At 35.5% G+C, this 19,247-nt stretch overlaps 1 protein-coding gene and 1 non-coding gene across 2 annotated transcripts; one reads left to right on the top strand and one right to left on the bottom strand.

Moving 5' to 3' along the window:
• Positions 1-402: 402 nt before the first annotated feature.
• Positions 403-494, top strand: TRNAY-GUA (transfer RNA tyrosine (anticodon GUA)). The gene is given in 2 exon segments: positions 403-439; positions 459-494. It is a non-coding gene; the product is annotated as a tRNA-Tyr (tRNA).
• Positions 495-3,103: 2,609 nt separating this feature from the next.
• LOC113707138 (probable glucuronoxylan glucuronosyltransferase IRX7) lies at positions 3,104-5,853 on the bottom strand. Its single transcript, XM_027229301.2, has 4 exons — positions 5,052-5,853; positions 4,584-4,945; positions 4,219-4,469; positions 3,104-4,113 (listed from the first exon to the last, which is right to left on the bottom strand). Exons 1-4 carry the CDS (start codon positions 5,365-5,367, stop codon positions 3,648-3,650), a joined length of 1,395 nt encoding a protein of 464 aa, XP_027085102.2. The 5' UTR covers positions 5,368-5,853; the 3' UTR covers positions 3,104-3,647.
• Between the last annotated feature and the right edge of the window lie 13,394 nt (positions 5,854-19,247).

The raw sequence follows: 19,247 nt of genomic DNA, 5'->3' as shown, positions 1-19,247 counted from the left end.
GGCCCACCTATACGCCGAAAAAATTGGTAAGAAGAAATAGTCCAATGGTTTTTTGTTAACGGACCAGAGCTAGAAAGCAGGCTAGAGACACAAATTTGCTTCGTTCAGGTAGTTACTTTGCTTCTTTATCTTTACATTTTGCGTCATTTAGCTGCTCATTTTGTCACCTATGGAAGCTTCACGGAACAACCCCCACATTTAAGCTTCAAAGCAATTGTCTACTATTAGTCAAAAGTTTGGTAATTTTCGTGTGTTCTCTGGACTTCTTCCTTCTATAATCACGCGGATTCTACGTCCAATCAATCGTATTCGTTCATGGACCAAATCATATAGAGCCCAACAGGCTGGCCGAATTTAAAAGTCATCCATAGGATGTAATTTTTCAGCGCAGGTATTGCGTCTCCGACCTTAGCTCAGTTGGCAGAGCGGAGGACTGTAGTTGTGAAACCGAACAGTTAATCCTTAGGTCGCTGGTTCGAATCCGGCAGGTCGGAGTTTTTGCTTCTATAATGTTTTTCTTTTTTTTCGAAAAAAAAACTTTTTTTTTTTGCTCCCATGTCTATAAACCACCTTTATGTTATGGCTTTTAGTTGACCTAACCTCTTTGTCTTTGTCATCCTTGCAGTGGATGATTTTATCCTGTGGCACTTCATATTTTATTCAAAGGAAAGGAAATAATTTCTAGTGCCTCAACATATTTTTGTTTGGATAGAGTATTATTTGAAATATTATTTGGAATAATTACTGTAACACTTTTTGTGATGTGATGTATGTGAGGTAAAAAGTTGATTGGAAATATAAAAAGGTGAAATATAAAAAGGTGGGTTGAGAAATGTGTTTATAATGCAAGCGAAATATTATTTAGAATAATATGTATATCCAAACGAACCCAAAACAGAACTGCAAAAGATTCCAGCCAGGCCAATAACACTAGTATGTATAAGCAGAAACTTTTGTATAAGCACTCGTTGTAGAAAAACTAGAGGTGGCAAAATGGGCGGGATTTGCTTGGGTTTGAGATGGAACCGAGTCATATGGGTTTGGGTCCAACCTTACCCACATGTGTTTTGGGACTAACTTGGGCGGGATCACTTTGGGATGGGTTTAGATTGATCCCGCCCAATACCCAAATCTATTTTCTACATATTTTTTTTTCTTTAATTCATTTTTAATTTTTTATATAACTTTAATATTTTTTATTTATTAAATTTCTTTTAGTTTTATTAAATAAACATGCAAGTGCTTTATACTCAGGATTCTCACCAAAAATTGGGTTAACAAATAAAGGAAAAGATAGATATACAGCCATATTCCAACATATATCAAGATGGCCAAGGCACTTAGGGTGTTGAATATTTATGCTCATCATTGTCCGAGGATGACAGGTCTAAACTGACTAAAATGCTAGAAATTCTTGTGGATAATGACTAGGAAGATTGCTAGATTATATTTGCTGGTATGATTATAAAAATTGTTAAAGATACTTTTTGAATCAAGACTCCGTTTGGATTGGCTATTTTTTCAAAAAATAATTTTTTCAAGTACAATGTTATAGTAATATACAATAACGCAGAAAACATCTCATCTATATTAGTATATCAAATATTTCAAAAAAATTTATAGTAAAAATTTTTCATATACACTGCTACAATACAATATTTCAAAAACACTCCAAAAAATAATTAATCCAAACGGAACCCTTGCTATTTGAACCCAATGGGTACCCAAGTATTTCCCAAAATTTCCCATCAATTAATGGGTACAATTGGGATTTGTCCCATTTTAAACCCAATATCAAATTCCAGTACCCATCCCGTCCAAAGTCCCCATGGGCATGGATAACCCATTGAGACTTGGAACAAATTACCACCTCTAAGAAAAACTATTGTAGTAATTTAATATATGTAAAATAAAAAATAATTAAAAAATATAGCAATCGAAAATGAAGCAATTTTTCTTTCAAAAATAGTGAAAAATAGCAATCCAAAGACGCTTTCACGGAACTTTTGCTGGAAAATATTCTTGAAAAGAAAAGAAAAAAAAAAAGAAAAAAGAAGGGAACCCAAAGCTTCTTGAAAAGGGTGCCTGGATAGGGCCAAATTGGCAAAGTTGTGCTTGTTTGATTCCTATGTCCGTGACCACTACTGACCCGCTGACCCCTGGGGTTGAAAAATCGGTGGGCAATTCCAGTGGCCACCACCACCGCCATACCCCACCGCTCCGTCACAAATTTTCACCATAAAGGCACTCTGACACGTCTCAGCTGTCACTTTGTTGGACCTTTTAAACCCCTTTGTCTGACAAAATTTCTGCTCTTTCTTTCCTCACTAAATAAATATTGATAATAGTAGTAACAAGCAGATGCAGGCAGGCACAGCGCGAGTGCAGACTGCAGAGCAGATTCCAAATCCCCAAAACAGCCATTCATGAATTTACAGCAGTATGAATACCCTTAAATACACTACTGGTACTGAGGACTAGTATTTCACACGGCTCACAAACTCCCATTCGATTCCTTGATGCATTGCATTACTTGAAACAACATATATCAATTCCTCATAAACCACCTTTACGTTCTTTGCTGAATATATATTTTTTTACCTCAAATACATCAAAATTATCTTTTTTTTTTGTTGTACAAAAGTTTTAAAAAATAGCAATATAAACAGGACTGAACCCTTCGATCGAAGACACTTGATAACTTAAATAAATAAGACACTTGACATAAATATAAAAATGACACTGAATTACCACAAAAAAAAATTACACTAAAGATCCCGTGTAATTGTATGGAACCTGTCTTTTTTACGAAAGTTTGGCATTGTACTATTATAAATATACTAGAGGAAAACCGTACAAATTGTATATGACCGAATTAGGTCCCTGTTGGCAAATTTCTTTCAACACAATTGATGGCTAAAATTGAACTCTCATCTGCCTCAAACACCAACTCTAACCACATATTCCAATGAACCACAAAAGATGATGTCCTGACGCTTTAATACCCAACAATCAAAAAAAGTTCTCTTGAAAGAAATTATGCATTTATTGCATTTCTATTTTGACTTTTCAGCTTTTGTAAACTGCGTTTCTGCATCAAATCTTGAATCAATAAGAAATGCTATACATTTATTATTTTGTACTACAACTTTTCAGTGTTCACATGGCAAAAGCATACGCACCTATACATTTAACAACATATTATTATTCTTTCCTGATTCTTTTACCCCCCCCCCCTCCCCAAATTACCTTATCCTCCACCAAACAAAAACATAAAAGATTAATACTACCATTCCTCTTCTCACATGTACAATAGCGCCAAACCTCAAAAATTATAGTACCACCAATGCCCAATGCCACCTCCAGAAACAGCCCCACAATTGCCAACATCTGGTTATTCTTTATAGAGCATATCAGCTTCATAGGGAATAGGGACCCACACCTACAAATATTCATTAGATATAATCGACCTGTATCTACACATGTTCCCCTGAGTCAGCTGGCAAATCCAAGAAACCCTTAGCTGTCTCCAATTCATACAATCACTTCCATCCACGTCGAGTACACAGCCCCTCTTAGCTGGCATCTATGGGGCTCCGTGGTCCATGTACCCCGCCCCCAAACCCATTCCGCCACGTGTTACGCTCTCATTCGCTCGAAACCCTCCACTTCTTCTGGGACCTGTCGAGCTTCCTTGATAGGGCTTCCAGCACCTGCCACGTGGCATCCCCATCCACCACCGGATCGTTGAAAAGCAGGGCCCTCCTAACACTCGGGTCCCATAGTTTCCTCTGTATGGCGGTTAGGTTAGTAGACGCTACGTGTTCCAGAATCGGTCCTAGCTCTGCCACGTCATTCTCCGCCACCGTGAGGGATATATCCGCCCACGGCACGGCGCCTGGGAAAGGCAACCGGATACCATCGGCTATTATGACCGGCACGCAACCGAGTGCCACGGATTCAACAAGCCTCGGACTCCATGGGGCCCACCCTAGCGGACACAAACAGAACGTTGACCGTACGATCTCTGACTGGTAACCGGCAAACCTATGCCTCTTTAAGTAAAACTTCCGATCGTTCCCGTATTTCCGCCACATCACCGTTCTCACGCGCCTGAACCGAAAGTGACCAAAAGTCAGGGGAATTTTCAAAATTTCAGCGAACGAAAAAAAAAAAAGATAGAGAGATAGCGTTTGTTGGGTTCAAATTTTTTCTTACTTGCCGTAAAACCGGCCGCTGACATTCTTAGGATGGACCTCCATCTTACCCCGGAAAAACGCAAAAATGTCCCGCCGGCCATTGATCGGAGACTTGTCCAGCGTCTTCCGTACACTTTTCGGCGAGATATAGGGAGGTATAACGATACGTTCCACGTCTTGACATGGGTGATCATAGTTGACTCCGAAAGTTTGTAATATTATCGACTTTTTCAAAAACTCAGGTATCCCGTCCGCCTTAGCTCTATCCTCCTATTTTCACATTAAAAAACAGAACTTGTTAACATTCCTTCAAAAATAAAAACAAAAAATACGTTCAAAAAAAATGGTGGTCTCTTTTCTTTTATTCTTGTTTCTTTGGCTTACCATGGCGTGAAAGCAAGCGCCATAATCATGGGATGCAACAAAAATGTGGTCAGAGCCAAGGCTACGATTCCAGAACGGAAGCTCAGAGGAAATAACCTCAATAGCCGAGGCGATGAGGCTTCGTGCATGACCGATGGCTGGGAAGCCATTAACAGTGCTGAAATTGCAGGAAACATATACAGGGACGAAGAAAAAATCAGCCTCCCAAGGATCAAACGTACGGACTTCACTAGTTAACAAAGCTCTGTGGATAGCCACCTCAGAGGCAAACAAATGATTGCTACACCTTCCGTCCTGTAGCCAGTCAGTATTGTATTTAGAGGGCAATTCATATATGTACACCTTCAACCCCCTAAATTTCCCTGAAAAAATTAAGGAAAGATTAGAATTTTTAAATCAAGGAAAAATATTTTTGTCAAACATTGGGTTTTTTTTTTCAAGGGGGGGGGGGGGGGTTCAGGAAATTACCTATTGAGGTGGAATTAGTGGATTCGAATAGAGCACGAGAGGCTTTTAAGCGAGGAAGAATGGTGGTTGTGGAGAGGGAAAGAGCAGAAGGGGTTGGTTTGTGAGTGATGAGAAAAGAAGAGAGGAAGTAAAGAGCAAGAGAAATCCAAAGAAGCCATTTGTAATATCTGTAACAAAAGCTTTTTTCAATGGATTGTTGTGAAGCTCTTCCGCCATGTTTGGAATAATTAACGTTGTTGTGATGGTTTAAGAACCTCATCCTCACGTAGAAACCTCTGTTTCTTGTGGGTTTTTTATGAAGTGATGAATCTGCCATCTTCCCCTGTTTCTTCTCCTATCTTAAACCCCTCCACTCCAGAGAAGAAAGGAGAGGCCTGTGAAAGGGGTTGGGTTGGATGATGTATTTGGTGAGATGGGGTTTTCGTTTTTGGTGCAGTTTTGGTGTGTGGATTAAGGAACAGAGATTGGTTCGTTGAAGGATCGTTTTTGCTTCAAACGGAAAAAAAAAATGATCATCAGCTTTTGGCCTCAAGAAATTCTTCTGTATTTACTGAAAAGAATTGACTTGCAAGTTACAAAATAAAAGAATGGGAGTTTGATCTAGTCCTAATTCTTAAAACAATTATTTTGCTAGCTATGATTTACAAAATCCTGATTGTTTTGGTGTTTCTCGAGGAAAAAAATAATCATGAGATAGCATGCAACAGAGGAGAGAGAGAGAGAGCGAAGAGAGAATGGGGAGCAGATTTGAGAAAGGTTACATTGTGATGGAGCAGAATGAACCAAGGCATTGGTATCGGGAGTCTGTCTAGTGTTTATTTGATATTTCACGCTATTCTTTAAGATGACTAAGATGCCCTTTTTGTGTATGGACGTATAGTGAAATGACAAAATTACCCTTTTAACTCTTGTATTGATTAAAGATTTTGACTTTCATAATGTATTAGGTTGCCACTCGTTTTTAAACACCTCAATTTATTGCATCATTAACTATTTCTATATTAATAATGTATGATATAATAATATGTTAGTAGTTAACGGTCAACTCAAGTTGTCAAATTTAAAATGGATTACTATAAATTAGGTGTTTGGATTGAAGATTATTTAATTTTTTTAAATAATTAATATAGTACTATTCTATGATGTAATATATGTTAAATAAAAAATTTGTTTGAATTGCATTTTCCGTCATTTTTCATGAAAAAATTACTGTAGCGATTTGATATATGTGAGGGAAAAAGGTGATAGGGAAATGTGATCACGGAAAACGACAATATTTTCCGACGGAAACAAGCAATCCAAACAAGGCCTTAGTTTGAAAAATAAAAAAGTGATTGAAAAATATTGATGTACTTTTGTAAGATTTTAGTCCAATGTTGATTATTGACATTTAATAAGAGTGATGCTATACTCTATGAATTTGATTTCATAATTTGTTTGAACTATAATAAGGCAGGAAAATGAAGCATGTTTTATCCATAACTCATTACAAATCTCTTGTCCATATAATTTGTACTGTTGTATACCCATAGAGAACTCATATCACCATAGCATACAAAGTATGGTGTACAATCATCATGTAAGAGCAGAAGTTCAGATTCTTAAAATGAAAAGGATAAGGGAATGGGATGAACTAATTAAAAGGGCAAAGATGGGAGGTAGGTGATGGAAATGACTAATGACTTAAATGAGTGTGGTGGTGTGCATCACAAAAAGTTTGAAAAAAGTTAAATATGTCTGCCCAAAAAATTCATTTTCAGAAATCCTAGAAAGTTGAAATATTCTATGCCTGGAACACATAAAGATGCAGTCCAAAAAAGGAGAGTTCGCATTTGTTGTGTTTCTTACTTTTTAAGTGCTTTTGGTGGTGCTGTACACAATCCATGCATTTTTTACGAATTACCCATTAATTAAATATGTTTAAGATGCTATTCTAATCTTTTGTTTTGCTGCTTTTGGAAGGCAGGTCACCCATCGTAATGTTCGATTAATAGACATCCTCTTAAATAATACAAAACGTAGGAGTGATAAAACTCATGGATAGTACTGCATTATCTCAATTTGAATTTAAATTTCAAACTTTGCACGTAATACATATTTAGACCCGCTTATGTGTATGCTAACAATGCATGTTTTATTTCCCAAAAAACAAAAGCATAAAAGATTTATCCAAAAGCCATTGGAATAAAGCTTCCGGCAAAGTTTAATTTTTGTTTCCAAAAGATCTTCACGTTTTTCGCAAACACATTTTTCAAATGCATTTTTATTTCATATATATCACATCACTATTGTACTTTTTTTTTTACAAAAATTTCAAAAAATAACAATTCAAATGATAAGTTTATGTAAAAAGATCAATATATCTCCTTAAAATTGTTTTCATATTTTCAAACTAATTGTAAGAAGAGAAGATGCATATAGGGTCTTTCACTCTTTCTTTCTTAGGTTCCGTTTGATAAAACTGAATCTGAATTCTGAAATCTGAATACTGAAACAATTAATTTGCTGAATTTTAAACACTGAAAAAAATATATGAATGTCTGAATTTTAATGCTAAACCTATTTATACTGTTTGATAAATATTTATAGCTGAATGCTTAATAAGTTTAATTTGATAATTTTGCCCTTATATCCTTTCATTCAAAAAAGAAATAGAATCTATGATTTAATTAGTTTAAAATTGTAAGGTATGAAAATGACAATATTTATTTTTAAATCAAATTAATATAAAAGATGAAATATATTATATGAGGAGTATGGAGAAGATGTGAAAGTCATTAAAAAGGGAGAAAAGAGAAACTAAAAATCGTTAGATAGAGAATATTAGGTTGTTTAATTAAATAAGAATTTTGAACATAATTAACAAATAAGGGTAGATTTGGTAGATAAAATAAGATAGTTGAAGTAATTCTATTGATTCTTATTAGAATTAAGCATTCAGTTAGGATTCTTGTGCTGAAAAAAATACACACAGGTTCAGCACTGCTTAACAAGTTCAACAGATAGATTTTCATTTATCAAACACTCAAAACATCTGAATGTCTGAAAAAATTCAGATTCAGCACTTTTTTATGTTATCAAACAGGCCCTTAATCTTTCTTTGATTTTTAATGATCAAAATTATGGCGGCTAGCAAGTCGAGTCGCTCACAAGTAACTCGCAAGTGATTCGATCAAATGCTCGACTCGAATTCAATTTGTTCGAGTTCAAGTTTGAATAGTTTGATACATATACCAAGTTGAGTTCAACTCTCCATTTTGTGCTACTCGAGTGCTCGTCGAATAACTTGATTATCGACATATTATTTATATTATATTTTTATTTTAATTATGAAATGACTAATAAGGGTTTATATTTTAGGTAATTTACTATAAGGGTTGTCTACTCAATAAAATTTATAGATGGCAAAAATGGAATATTGTAAAATCTAAAAAAGAAATGAGGATTTTAGATAATTTATCATAAATCTTCGAGCCTTTTTTCGAATTTTATTTCGAACCCTAGAGCTTGTTAAGATTTGACAATAGTCTCGAATCTTAATGAGTCGAGTTCAAATTTGGAAATGCATATTGTCAAGTCGATTTGAGTTACATAATTTTCTACTCGCTCGATTCAAGCTTGAGCTCAAGTAGACTTGTGTAACATCGATTTTGACCTAAACATAGCATAACTCGAACTTTGACTCGTTAACCCCCTAGTCAAAATTCTCTAGACACAACGTTCTGAACATACATTCGTGATGGTATAAATTTTTATAGGAAGGTTACTTTTATGGAGCAAGATAATTACACATCCTATCCAAAACCATCCTCTATAGACAGCAAGTAAAAAATGTCTTCAAATACTTGCTTAGCCTTCGATCCGATCAATCAGGAACAGGACCCTCATCCAAAACTAGCACCTGTCCGATCAGTAACTTGCTACTATTGATTTTTTATTTTTTAGTTTTCTAAATCTTCGTTTACTGATTGTGCAGTTTAGTAATGTTAATTCCATCTCAGCTTCCACCTAATAAATTTTGTTTTGCGTAAAGTCTTTGATGTAAAATATGCTCCTTCGCCAGCCCGTCTTCCACCCACTTAAAAATGATATTAATAAGAAATAGAACTTTAGGTAGGGGTTAGAAATCGAGCAGTTCAGCCTCTCAAAAAATGAAAATATCATACTAAACTTTGACCCAACAAAAAAAAAGAAGAAGAAGAAACCCTTCCATATTATGATCAAAAGATGAATGAAAAGGTAGTCATTGACAGTAAAACTGATGATTGCATCAAATTCACTAATGTTGAAAAAAAAAAAGGGGCGTTCGGGGCAACCTATTAAGCTGCTTCTGCACGTTACGTTTAATTATTGGAAGCTTCCCTCCTTGACTTCGTCATGAAGAACACCCAAGACACGGTAGCTCATTTCTCATGATATTCTAAAAGAAAAGAAAAAGGGAACATTGGATGTGATTTTTTTTTTTTTTTTTTTGCATGTGAACTTAAAGACTAGAAAAGTCTGAAAAAGAAAATTTTTTTAAAACTCTTTCTGGCTGCTTATACACTATGGGACAAGATTGGAATTTTCTTCAGGTCAAGAGAGTGATTAATGGATTTTGACGAATGGAATAAACTTCTTTATTGCGTTCACATACTTTGGAAGTGAGCCGTAGAAAAAATGATCTTGCCTTCGCAAAATTCCATCTCCATGCAATGGTTCTTTGTGGTCCGCGTGATGTGATAAGGGGAAAGAACTCATGAATTCAACAGTAAACGGTTTTCTTATTTTGATCAAATTTGAAGCCAAAGGAATGAAAGTTTTACGATCACTTTCCTTTCCACTATGCTGCAGATCTAAACAGCTATTATGATGAAGTTACGTGTGCTGGACTAAATCCACCAGAAGTCCATCCATTGCATTTTTCTTACGTTTCTTTCATTACAATTCCTCCCTACCTATCGGGCTGGTCCTACTTCTTTATCAAAACCTGTTAGCAGACATGCATAGGAGCTGCGGAGGTAGAAAATCAATCAGCGTCTACCATTCCTTGTGAGTATCAATCATACTCATGGTTGTAATTCAATAAATTTTTATTACATCGTTCAATAATTTAAACTCTTAAAAGTATTGAACTCTTAAAATTACTTGAGGTCTGATATCTATTTTTACACATTTAATGGTAAATTGATACGTAACAATATAGTACCCAAAAAATCACTAAACTTTGGCTTAATGGCCATCAAAAAGAGGTTAATTCTCTCTTTAGATTGTAGGTTGGAGGTTAAACCACACATGCAATGAAAAAAATCAAAAGGAGATACCAGAACACCCCTTTGGTTTATTAGGTTCTGTTTACCTCCTAATCCCTTATAAAGCTTCCTTAGACTCCCCTTCCTGTAAAATAAAATAGATTAGATTATAGAAATGTTATAGTTGCGACAGAGAAAAAAAATTATCATCCAACGTTGAAACGAGACTACGACACCCAAAAGATCCCCATATTTGTTTGTTTTTCATGTGTGATTGTGTGTAAAGGATTTGTTTGCTCACATGATAAGACCTCTTGGTATAGAAATAAAGAGCTTTATGCAGTTACGTGGCTATGAAATTAATGTGGGTCTTACAAAAAATCTTGAAACAATCAAAGTGATGGTTTTGCGGATAAGTACTAGAATAAACCATTCAAAGCGGGGCCTTTTCTGGACAGCTAAACCACTTAGTCAGCCAACCGTCCTCCTGGCTCCTCCTCCTCCATATCTAAGTCGAAGTCCAAACTCCAACCTTAAAAAAGAAGGGGAAAAGAAAATCCAAGCGGAAGTCATTTTTTCCGTAGAGTTTAAGGAACAGAGACAATTTATGCCTTATCTAATACGAGTTTGTTATCAGATTGCTGCTCTAAGAAGGAATCTCCGAAAAGGACCCGCCGGCCTTTTTGTTTCTTAATTTATCTTTCTGTGGATCATTGCTTGCTACGTATTATTGTCTGGGATAATTGTCGATTTTAGCTGACTCTAGACACCGGTGGCTCTTTTTTTTTTTTCCCCTCCTGTTAATCTTTCTCTAAAAGAAAAAAAAGGTTTATTAGGTACGGATGAGGACACAAACATGACGACTTATGCTGTCGAAGCAAGTTAATCCAGCTAGCTCTAGATCAAGAAATAGAAATGAGAGATGGAGGAGTAGTTTCATTATCTTGAAACAAGTTGTAAAGCTGCAAAAGAATTTTTGTCAATTGGTAAATAAAATATGCCCTATTAAATTGGGATGTATGATATAATTGGGATTCCAAATTCTCCATATATTTTTTTAATTCGAAATTATCATTTATTGTTTACCGATTCAGTTGATAAGCGAGTTTGTTTAATAATTACTGCATGAAATTTTTTTTCCCTCCTTTAAAGTAACGTGGGTGACTATCTTTAGACAAAAAGGAGAGATTGAAGTCAATTGCGAAATATAAAAAATTAAAAAGCTCTAACTTTAGTTCATTTTAAATGAAAAATTGGCTGTAAATTGAACAGTTATACCATCTCATCATGCTTGGTAAATGCATTTAGAATTTGGGGATAAATAAATAAAAGGCACATGAGAATCAACAGCTTATCCCCCTTAATCACTTGAACCCTTGTCTTCTCAATTACTTATCAATAAGATTACGCTTTGTAATCACATGCACTACCAGTTAATTGTCGAGAAAATTGCTGCTAATTCTTTACTATATGTTTTTTTTCTAACTTTGTTGGATGGGGACCAAAAGAAAAAGAAAACAGACAGAGACAAAAAAGGCCGCGGGGACTCTGATTTCGGTAAAGTTTGTCATAATTGTGGAGACCGTTTCGTTGGATTTTAGAATGATTCTAATTTGTCTCGTTATTTTTAATAACTACATAAACTTTGTAGTGATTTTCTTACCACACATTCCAAATTCCAATTACAAAGATCCCATTAGTTTCAAAATTAAGACCTTACCAATGATATTTTTACTGTAACACTTTTTGTGATGCGATTTATGTGAGATAAAAAGGTGTATTGAAGATTGTAATGATGATGTAAGCAAATATATTTGTCCAAATAATCTCCTGTCCAAACACACTCGATGTTTCGCAAAGAGATAACTGAAATTACAAATACATTTCTGGTCAGAAAATTAAAAAGCGCGATGGAATGGAATAATTAGAAAAGAAGGTGGAATTTTGACTTATTTGTGATGAATGAATATCAAGAAGCTTTAGTATCAAAAACCCCAGAAAAAAAAAATCAAGAATCTCTGACATAATTTGCAAAAGGGGGTGGGAGTGCTTCCTGTAAAAATGCAATTATGCAGTAAAAACTTGTGCCAGAACGACATCAGATCGGGCAAATCATCGTCAGATGGATCACCGCGCTGGTAAAATCAAGTCATTTGCCTTTGGGGTACTTTTTAATCAACCCCCACCTTGAAAAGGCAAATTATGCTCATCCTTCATGATTGTGGTCTTGGCCGATCATAGATGCACTAATTAATTACTACATGATAAGATATAATCCCTCCCATCATAGTGCTAATCATGTTCTTGGTCAATTTGAACATCTATTTCGATCCCATCGAGAACTATCAGTCATAAAAAAAAAAGCATGATAATGCGGATTCTTGATGTGGCCAGTTATGCTTTGACACATTATTGTTTTTCTTTTCTTTTTCTTTTTTTCAATAGTTGGTTTTTTCAACTTTTGGCCTTGTACGCTATAAAGTAGACATACCTAAGTCCTTAAACCACGGGTAACTAGGAGCATCTTTGGACCTTGAGTTATTCAGTTTCATTTTGAAAATGCAAAACAAGTATTTATAGTTTATATTCTATGTCAATTGTCATGATATATATATATGAGAGAAATTTTTAATTATCATTTTAGTTTTGAATTAATCTTCTTTACGTTGACAGTGTTAACCCAATCGATGTAAATGTATATCACGTCATTTCAATCTAAACCTCAAATTTTACAAATCAGTATGCATCCAAATCCATTAATTTATACACTGTCAGTATAAAAAATATCTATACTTTAGTTTTTCTATAATTCAGTGCTCGCGACGTTGTTGCTTGGATTGTCACTTGTTTGGATGCATTTAATTATTAAACATTCAGAGGAGAAAAACGAAGTTCTTCAAATACTATATATATATATATATATATATATCTCTGGGTTACTGTGGGTGCTCCATTAATTTAGTGGATCCAGCACAGAAGGCAATTTACTGGGGCGATTCTTTCTTGTCTCAGTTGAGAGATTGAGAGTTAATTCACAGAAAACTCAAGTGCCAAAAAGACTAGAAACTAATGGTCTAGCTTAACACGGTTTTCAAATCTAATTCGTGGGTTTACAATGCCTGCTATTTAAGATGGACTGTCTTTAATGGACCAGACCCCTCCTATGCAAGAAAACAAAAGAAAGTTAATTCATACCTGTACACTTTTTAGTCATTGCTTCATGCTCGAAACAGCCCTCATCTTTTTCCCCTCTTTTGGCAACGATATGGATACCATCATAAATCTATGCACTTCTTCAATGTCTTAAGAACCAAATTGAATCCCTGGATTTTTTTTTTTCTCTTTGTTTTTCTTTTTTTTTCCCTTTTCTTTTTTAAGCGAACTTTTTTTTAAAAAAAAAAAAATTTGCAATTTCACCCAATTAAGCAGTTGGAAGAAGTGCATACATTATACTGGAGTATATTGCAGCTCTTTTCAATTGCATTAATATGATGCCTAAAGATTCTTCCGGTCGCTGTCCTCCTTGGCCGCTACGTCGAGTACATGCAAGAAAACGGCATTTCAATCGCTCTGAAGATAAGGGGCAAGATGGCCCGTACAATTATTTCTGTGACAAAACAGCCACACCGGCTCACGTGATTTCAAGACCGTATGGGCATTCTGGACCACTGACTTCCTTTGTCCATCCCGTTCTGGCTCACAATTACAGGTTCCATGTTAGGAGGTGAAGAAGCATACTTGCTACTTTAGTTCTCATCACGTTTGATGATCAAGGGGTGAAGCCCCTGTGTCTCTTCTGCTTTGATAAGGTTTGAGAAAGAAAGGAAAAGAAAAAATAAACTCAAATAGGATCTCAGGAGAATAGGAGATGAGCTTATATATATATTTTACAGTTGCTATACAAATGCACTGTTTCATTGGGTACATGGAGATCTCTGCAGATAGTATTATAATCTTAATCCTGTTTAACTTAGAAGGTGAAAATTAAATGACATAGGATGCGACTAGTTAACTTGGGGTGGGAGAGGCATGGAAAGGGGTGGGAGGATTAAAAAAGAAAAGAAAAGAAAGGGTATCCTTTTCCTTATGTTACATATATTCTCTAATTTACCTTCACTTTCATCTATTACGTAGTACTGAATTGGGCAATGCGGGAAATCTACATAAGCACTCGCCATTATATAATACTATTGATTTTAGTTACCATTATGGAATACTGATTTTGCCTTTCTTACGTACTAATTTTGCATTTTTAAGTATTCATTTCTTGACTTTCGATACAAGTTAACGGTGGCGAAATACACCCTGTCAATAATACTTGAGAAATTGCCTTTTAAAATGGTAACACTTGGGTCTCTTACTCAACTAGTGCCCTAGAAGCAATTGTTAGACAAATCCTTAAAGTTCTTTTGAATAGTTAATTATGAACAAATAAAAGCTATGCTTGATTTATTTTTTCCTTTTAATACTCTCTCTGTCCCACTTTGATAGGCTTGTTTTCCAGTTTCATCCGTTCCGAATTGTATAGTTTAATTTCCAAATGAAGAGTATAGTTAACTTTGAATTTATCTAAAATGCTCTCTTATTTAATGTAAGTTATTTTAGAGTATAACCTAAGTTATTTAATGTAGGTTGTTATTGAAATGTGCAATTTTCTATCAATATTATTGTTGTAATTAATGTAAGGCTAATTATTCATACTTTATTTAATATAAGGGTATTTTAAAAAGATAGTAATTTAGATTTATTATTTCAATAAAATTAATTAATTTTTCTTAAATTGTGTGAAAAAATTAGGACTATCAGAATGAGACGGTAGAAGAAGTACATAAATCATATGTAGAAACCAACTCCACAGTAAATGAGTTGGCAGGTGGTATTTAATTATTAGAGAGTTGACGCATCAAATTGCAGGGCAAGTGTTAGGTTGTAATTGCAAATGCTGTGACAGAAGAACTGTAGAATCAAGCCCAGCAAACATCAAACAAAAGCGAGAAATATATGGCCCATTAAGAATATGCCTTGGGGGCAAGAAAGTCGTGAACGCCATCATAAACAGTATATATAGTATAATTTATAGTCATCTAGAGACCAGACGAACTGATACAACATCTAGGTACTGAATATAATGGAACTTGTGAGGCAGTGGGGGGGGGGGGGGGCCCTTTACCAGCCTGAAAGTCATAAAGGGAACAATAGAAAGGGTTGGGGATTCCCGTATAAGAAGTTCCTAAAACATCAAAAACATTTAGGACATTGGCCCTACTCTTGTGGAGAAATGAGCTGTACATGATGCACATGCACGGTGCTGGGGATGAAGCTTTTCTTGAATTGAAGGGTATATACATAATGCAGAACAAAGAAAGAGTTGCATGTGAGCAATTATTTGCAGAGAACCATAGAGGAATGGACTACTCCTTGCCGAGGGGAACGGGAACAAGTGTGGCCATGTTTACATGTGCTTAGCAAGTGTTCTTGTATAGTAATTGGGATTTTGAGATGTGGAAATTAATGCAACCAATCATTTGGCTATTTATGCTTCTGAGTTTCTTTTTTTTTAGATTTAAAATTTTTTAGAAGGTGAAGGGCGTTTTCGAATATTCAAAGATTACAAGAATGATATAGAGAAGGATTTTTTTTCTTTTTTTTTAAAAAAATATCCTTCTACCCTTTTCACCTCTAACTGTCAGACACAGAATTTAAACTCTGAAGTTCAGAGCAAGAAAGGCTGTAATAACCATCCCTTTGGGATGATTTATAAAGATGCGTACTTATCTTTTTTTTTTTTTTTTTTGTCGACACAGGAGTGTCCGGGTCAATCCTTACGGGGCCCGACTAATCCCCTGCGGCCCGGGCCCGGCGTCCCAACCCGGCCTGAACACGTTAAGTGCGCGGAGGAATCCAGCGTAGCGGAGATTCGAACTTGTGTGTGCAGAGGAATCCAGCGTAGCGGAGATTCGAACTTGTGACCTCAAGGGTCACTGGTGAGAGGCGCTGCCGCTGGACCATTCACGCGTACTTATCATTCAACGTGTAAATATATCAACTTGGAATTGCTTTCCAGGGAAATACTTGTTTCTTTACCCCAATAATTTGGCCGATTCAAACGACCATGCCAATGGGCTTTCAAAGGATTGGGTTTTTAGGTCGGCTGCAAAAGGACTGACTGTTTAGGCGTAGGCCTAAAATTCACATAATTCTGGGCCACTGACATGGATGAGGTTATGAAGTTTTGATGGACTACTAAGTTTTTTTTTCTCTTTTTTTTTTTTTGAGAGAGTTTCAAGGTGGGAACTGGGAAGCACCAAACAGTTGTTAACTTGTCCTCCATTGAGTGGCTAGATATTGCAAGAAAACTTAACGAAATGTCAAAAAAAAAATTTATGTTTTTTGCTATTTTCCGAAAAAAGTTTTTACGTTTTCCATGAATATATTTCTCGATTACCTTTTTACTTCATATATATCAAATATCTACGGTGTATTTTTCTACAAATACTCTTAAAAATGGCAATCCAAACAGGGCCTAAATCAGAGGAAAGCAGCAACTTTTGAAGTTCAGAAGATGCCACCTCATGTAACTGATGGAGAATTTGCATGACGAAAACAACTTAACCCGACATGTTCTCCGAATTGAACGTGAAAGATCATTCAAGTCTTGCATTTTATTTTTTGTTCACTTTAGCCAGAACTACAATAACCAAAGATGGTTTGATCTCAATCTGGTCCAATCTAGTTTGCCCCAAAAGGCCTGCTCTGATGCCTGGAGACAAATTGGGCCTTGCGGGCTTTTGTGTAGGCATTTTGGGACGTCCTAAGCTAATGAAACACAGATCATACTCTACCATTGCTCAAACAAGATCTTTTGTCAATTAAGGAAAAGGGTTCCTCTATTCCAAATTGAGAAAGCTTGAATTTACTATGCCAAATTGAACCCAATTGGGTCTAAGATCGAAGTTTCTAATTTGGGCTTCATCCTTTTTCTTCCCTGCCTGTTTATCTTATACCTTAAAGACACAAAATTTTAAAAATTAGGAAATAAGTTGGTCAAGTGGCTCTAGATTTTTATTTTGTTTTCTGTATCCTGGTGGCGGAAGGAGTTGGTGCTATCCAATCCAGTCCATGGTAGACTTCCAACTCCAGCCACACAGTTTCACTATGTCAATGAAGAAGTGGAAATTAAAATAAGTATGAATTACTTTTCTATATAGTGATAATATATACAATTTTATCATTAGATGCATGATATATAATCTAAATTTTGTATTTATGTCGTGCATCCAATTATGATAGTGTATATACTGTTAATACATATAAGATTTACTCAATAAGTATTAGTAACTAATACGTGCTATTTTCTCCTTGAGTAACGCGAGCGTGGATGATCTCCTTTAGCTGCACCAATTGGTGGGCTACTTACCTTGAATGATTCAAGGATTAGGAAGTCAAGATTGTCATTACATTAAGCTGCGTCCGTGACTATGTGTCTCATCTTATACGTATGATTTCCCTTTTTTCTTCCTCTAAATCTTGCAGTGCAATGCTTGTTCACTAATGAATAGATATGTAGCAGATGTAGTTGAGGATTTAGTGCAGTTGTACGATTATTGTATATTGTACATAGTTTGGGGTACACTTCTCAATCTATAAGCACAACCCTGTAAAAAAAATATACCCCGAAATTATACCAAAAGCTAGTTCTATCTATTCCCAATCCCTTAATAGATGAGAATGGTAATCCAACTCAGTGTGTGAAGGCCGCACACTACCATACGCCTTGTAAATTGATTAAAGGCATAATTTCATAAACCCTCCTCAGGTTTACCACAATTACAGGTAGTACTTTTTAGATTTTAAAAATTATGCTTACCTTCCCTCAGTGCTATAAAATGACAAGAACTTCCTTTCTTTAAAATAATGAGTCTAACATCATTAAGGCAAGTAATGGACTCTAAATTGAAATTACAAAATAGTAACAAAAATTAGAGAAAACTAGGAAGACACTTTAATTTACTTCTTGATCCTACCACCTATTCCGTAACTAAATAGCTCCATAGTCACACACTCCTTCCAACAATTCCATTATTCCTCATTCTCTACCCTAGTCACCATGTCTTTCTCCAAAAAAAAAAAAAAAAGAAAAAGAAAGAAGACCCTCTCGAAAGAACCTTCCATGCATGGCATAAGGTGTGGAGATGGTTTTGGTGACGTTTTGAACAGAGAATTGGGGAATTAGGGTTGATAGGAAGATAACAAAATGATGGTGATTTCTAGTTTTCAAAATATTTTACAGAGGTTAAAAGGTAGGAGATGGAAGGACATAAAATGGCAAGAAATATAAGTTGCTAGTAAAGTAGTGCATTCCTATCTCGAATGATCTTGAAAGTTTTAGTGTTTTGATTTCAAGGGAAGGAAAAAGAAGAGAAGACGATTGGTGTTTAAAGGATGACAGAAATCTTTATTATTAAGATTTTTTGGCGATGGAAAATTATCTCAGTTTCCGAACTTAAAAGGTATTGTTTGCAAATACCATAAGCCTCGAGAGAGGCCTGTGAACTATGAAATTATCCCTTGATCAGATGCAGGTGTAGGATTTGAACAACTCACAGACAAGACAACTGTAGAGGGATTGTGACTGTAAGTCCCACCTTGTGACGAAATGGCCTTCGACAAGTTGATCAGGTTTCCAACTTCTTGTAAGTTTGCAAAAATGGATATATACACCGTCACCATCCCTTCGTAATTAACCAAATCCAGTAGTCACATATGTCCAGTATCCGCCGTCCCACCAGTTCACGAGAATGTTGGAAAGTATTAGTCGCATTCAGTCACCAACATCTGCAGATGTCCGTTCAATTGTGTGCATTGTACAGGATTAAGATGCATGAGGAGCTGTGGGGCTGTCATCGTAATTCATGAACTAGTAGTACTACTATTTTAATTTGAGGAATCAGGATCTCTTCAGTTG

This window comes from Coffea arabica, chromosome 1e, assembly GCF_036785885.1.
Source record: "Coffea arabica cultivar ET-39 chromosome 1e, Coffea Arabica ET-39 HiFi, whole genome shotgun sequence".
Lineage (NCBI taxonomy): Eukaryota > Viridiplantae > Streptophyta > Magnoliopsida > Gentianales > Rubiaceae > Coffea > Coffea arabica.
Note: the sequence above shows the minus strand (reverse complement) of the source record. Positions and strands in the feature narration are given on the sequence as shown.

What these genes read in the sequence shown, in the direction of transcription:
- LOC113707138 (XM_027229301.2), bottom strand. Translation starts at nt 5,367, where the DNA reads ATGGCAGATTCATCACTTCATAAAAAACCCACAAGAAACAGAGGTTTC. An exon ending in CACTAATTCCACCTCAATAG is followed by an intron (nt 4,946 to 5,051) that starts GTAATTTCCTGA and finishes TAATTTTTTCAG; the next exon opens with GGAAATTTAGGGGGTTGAAG. An exon ending in AGCGGCCGGTTTTACGGCAA is followed by an intron (nt 4,114 to 4,218) that starts GTAAGAAAAAAT and finishes CTTTCGGTTCAG; the next exon opens with GCGCGTGAGAACGGTGATGT.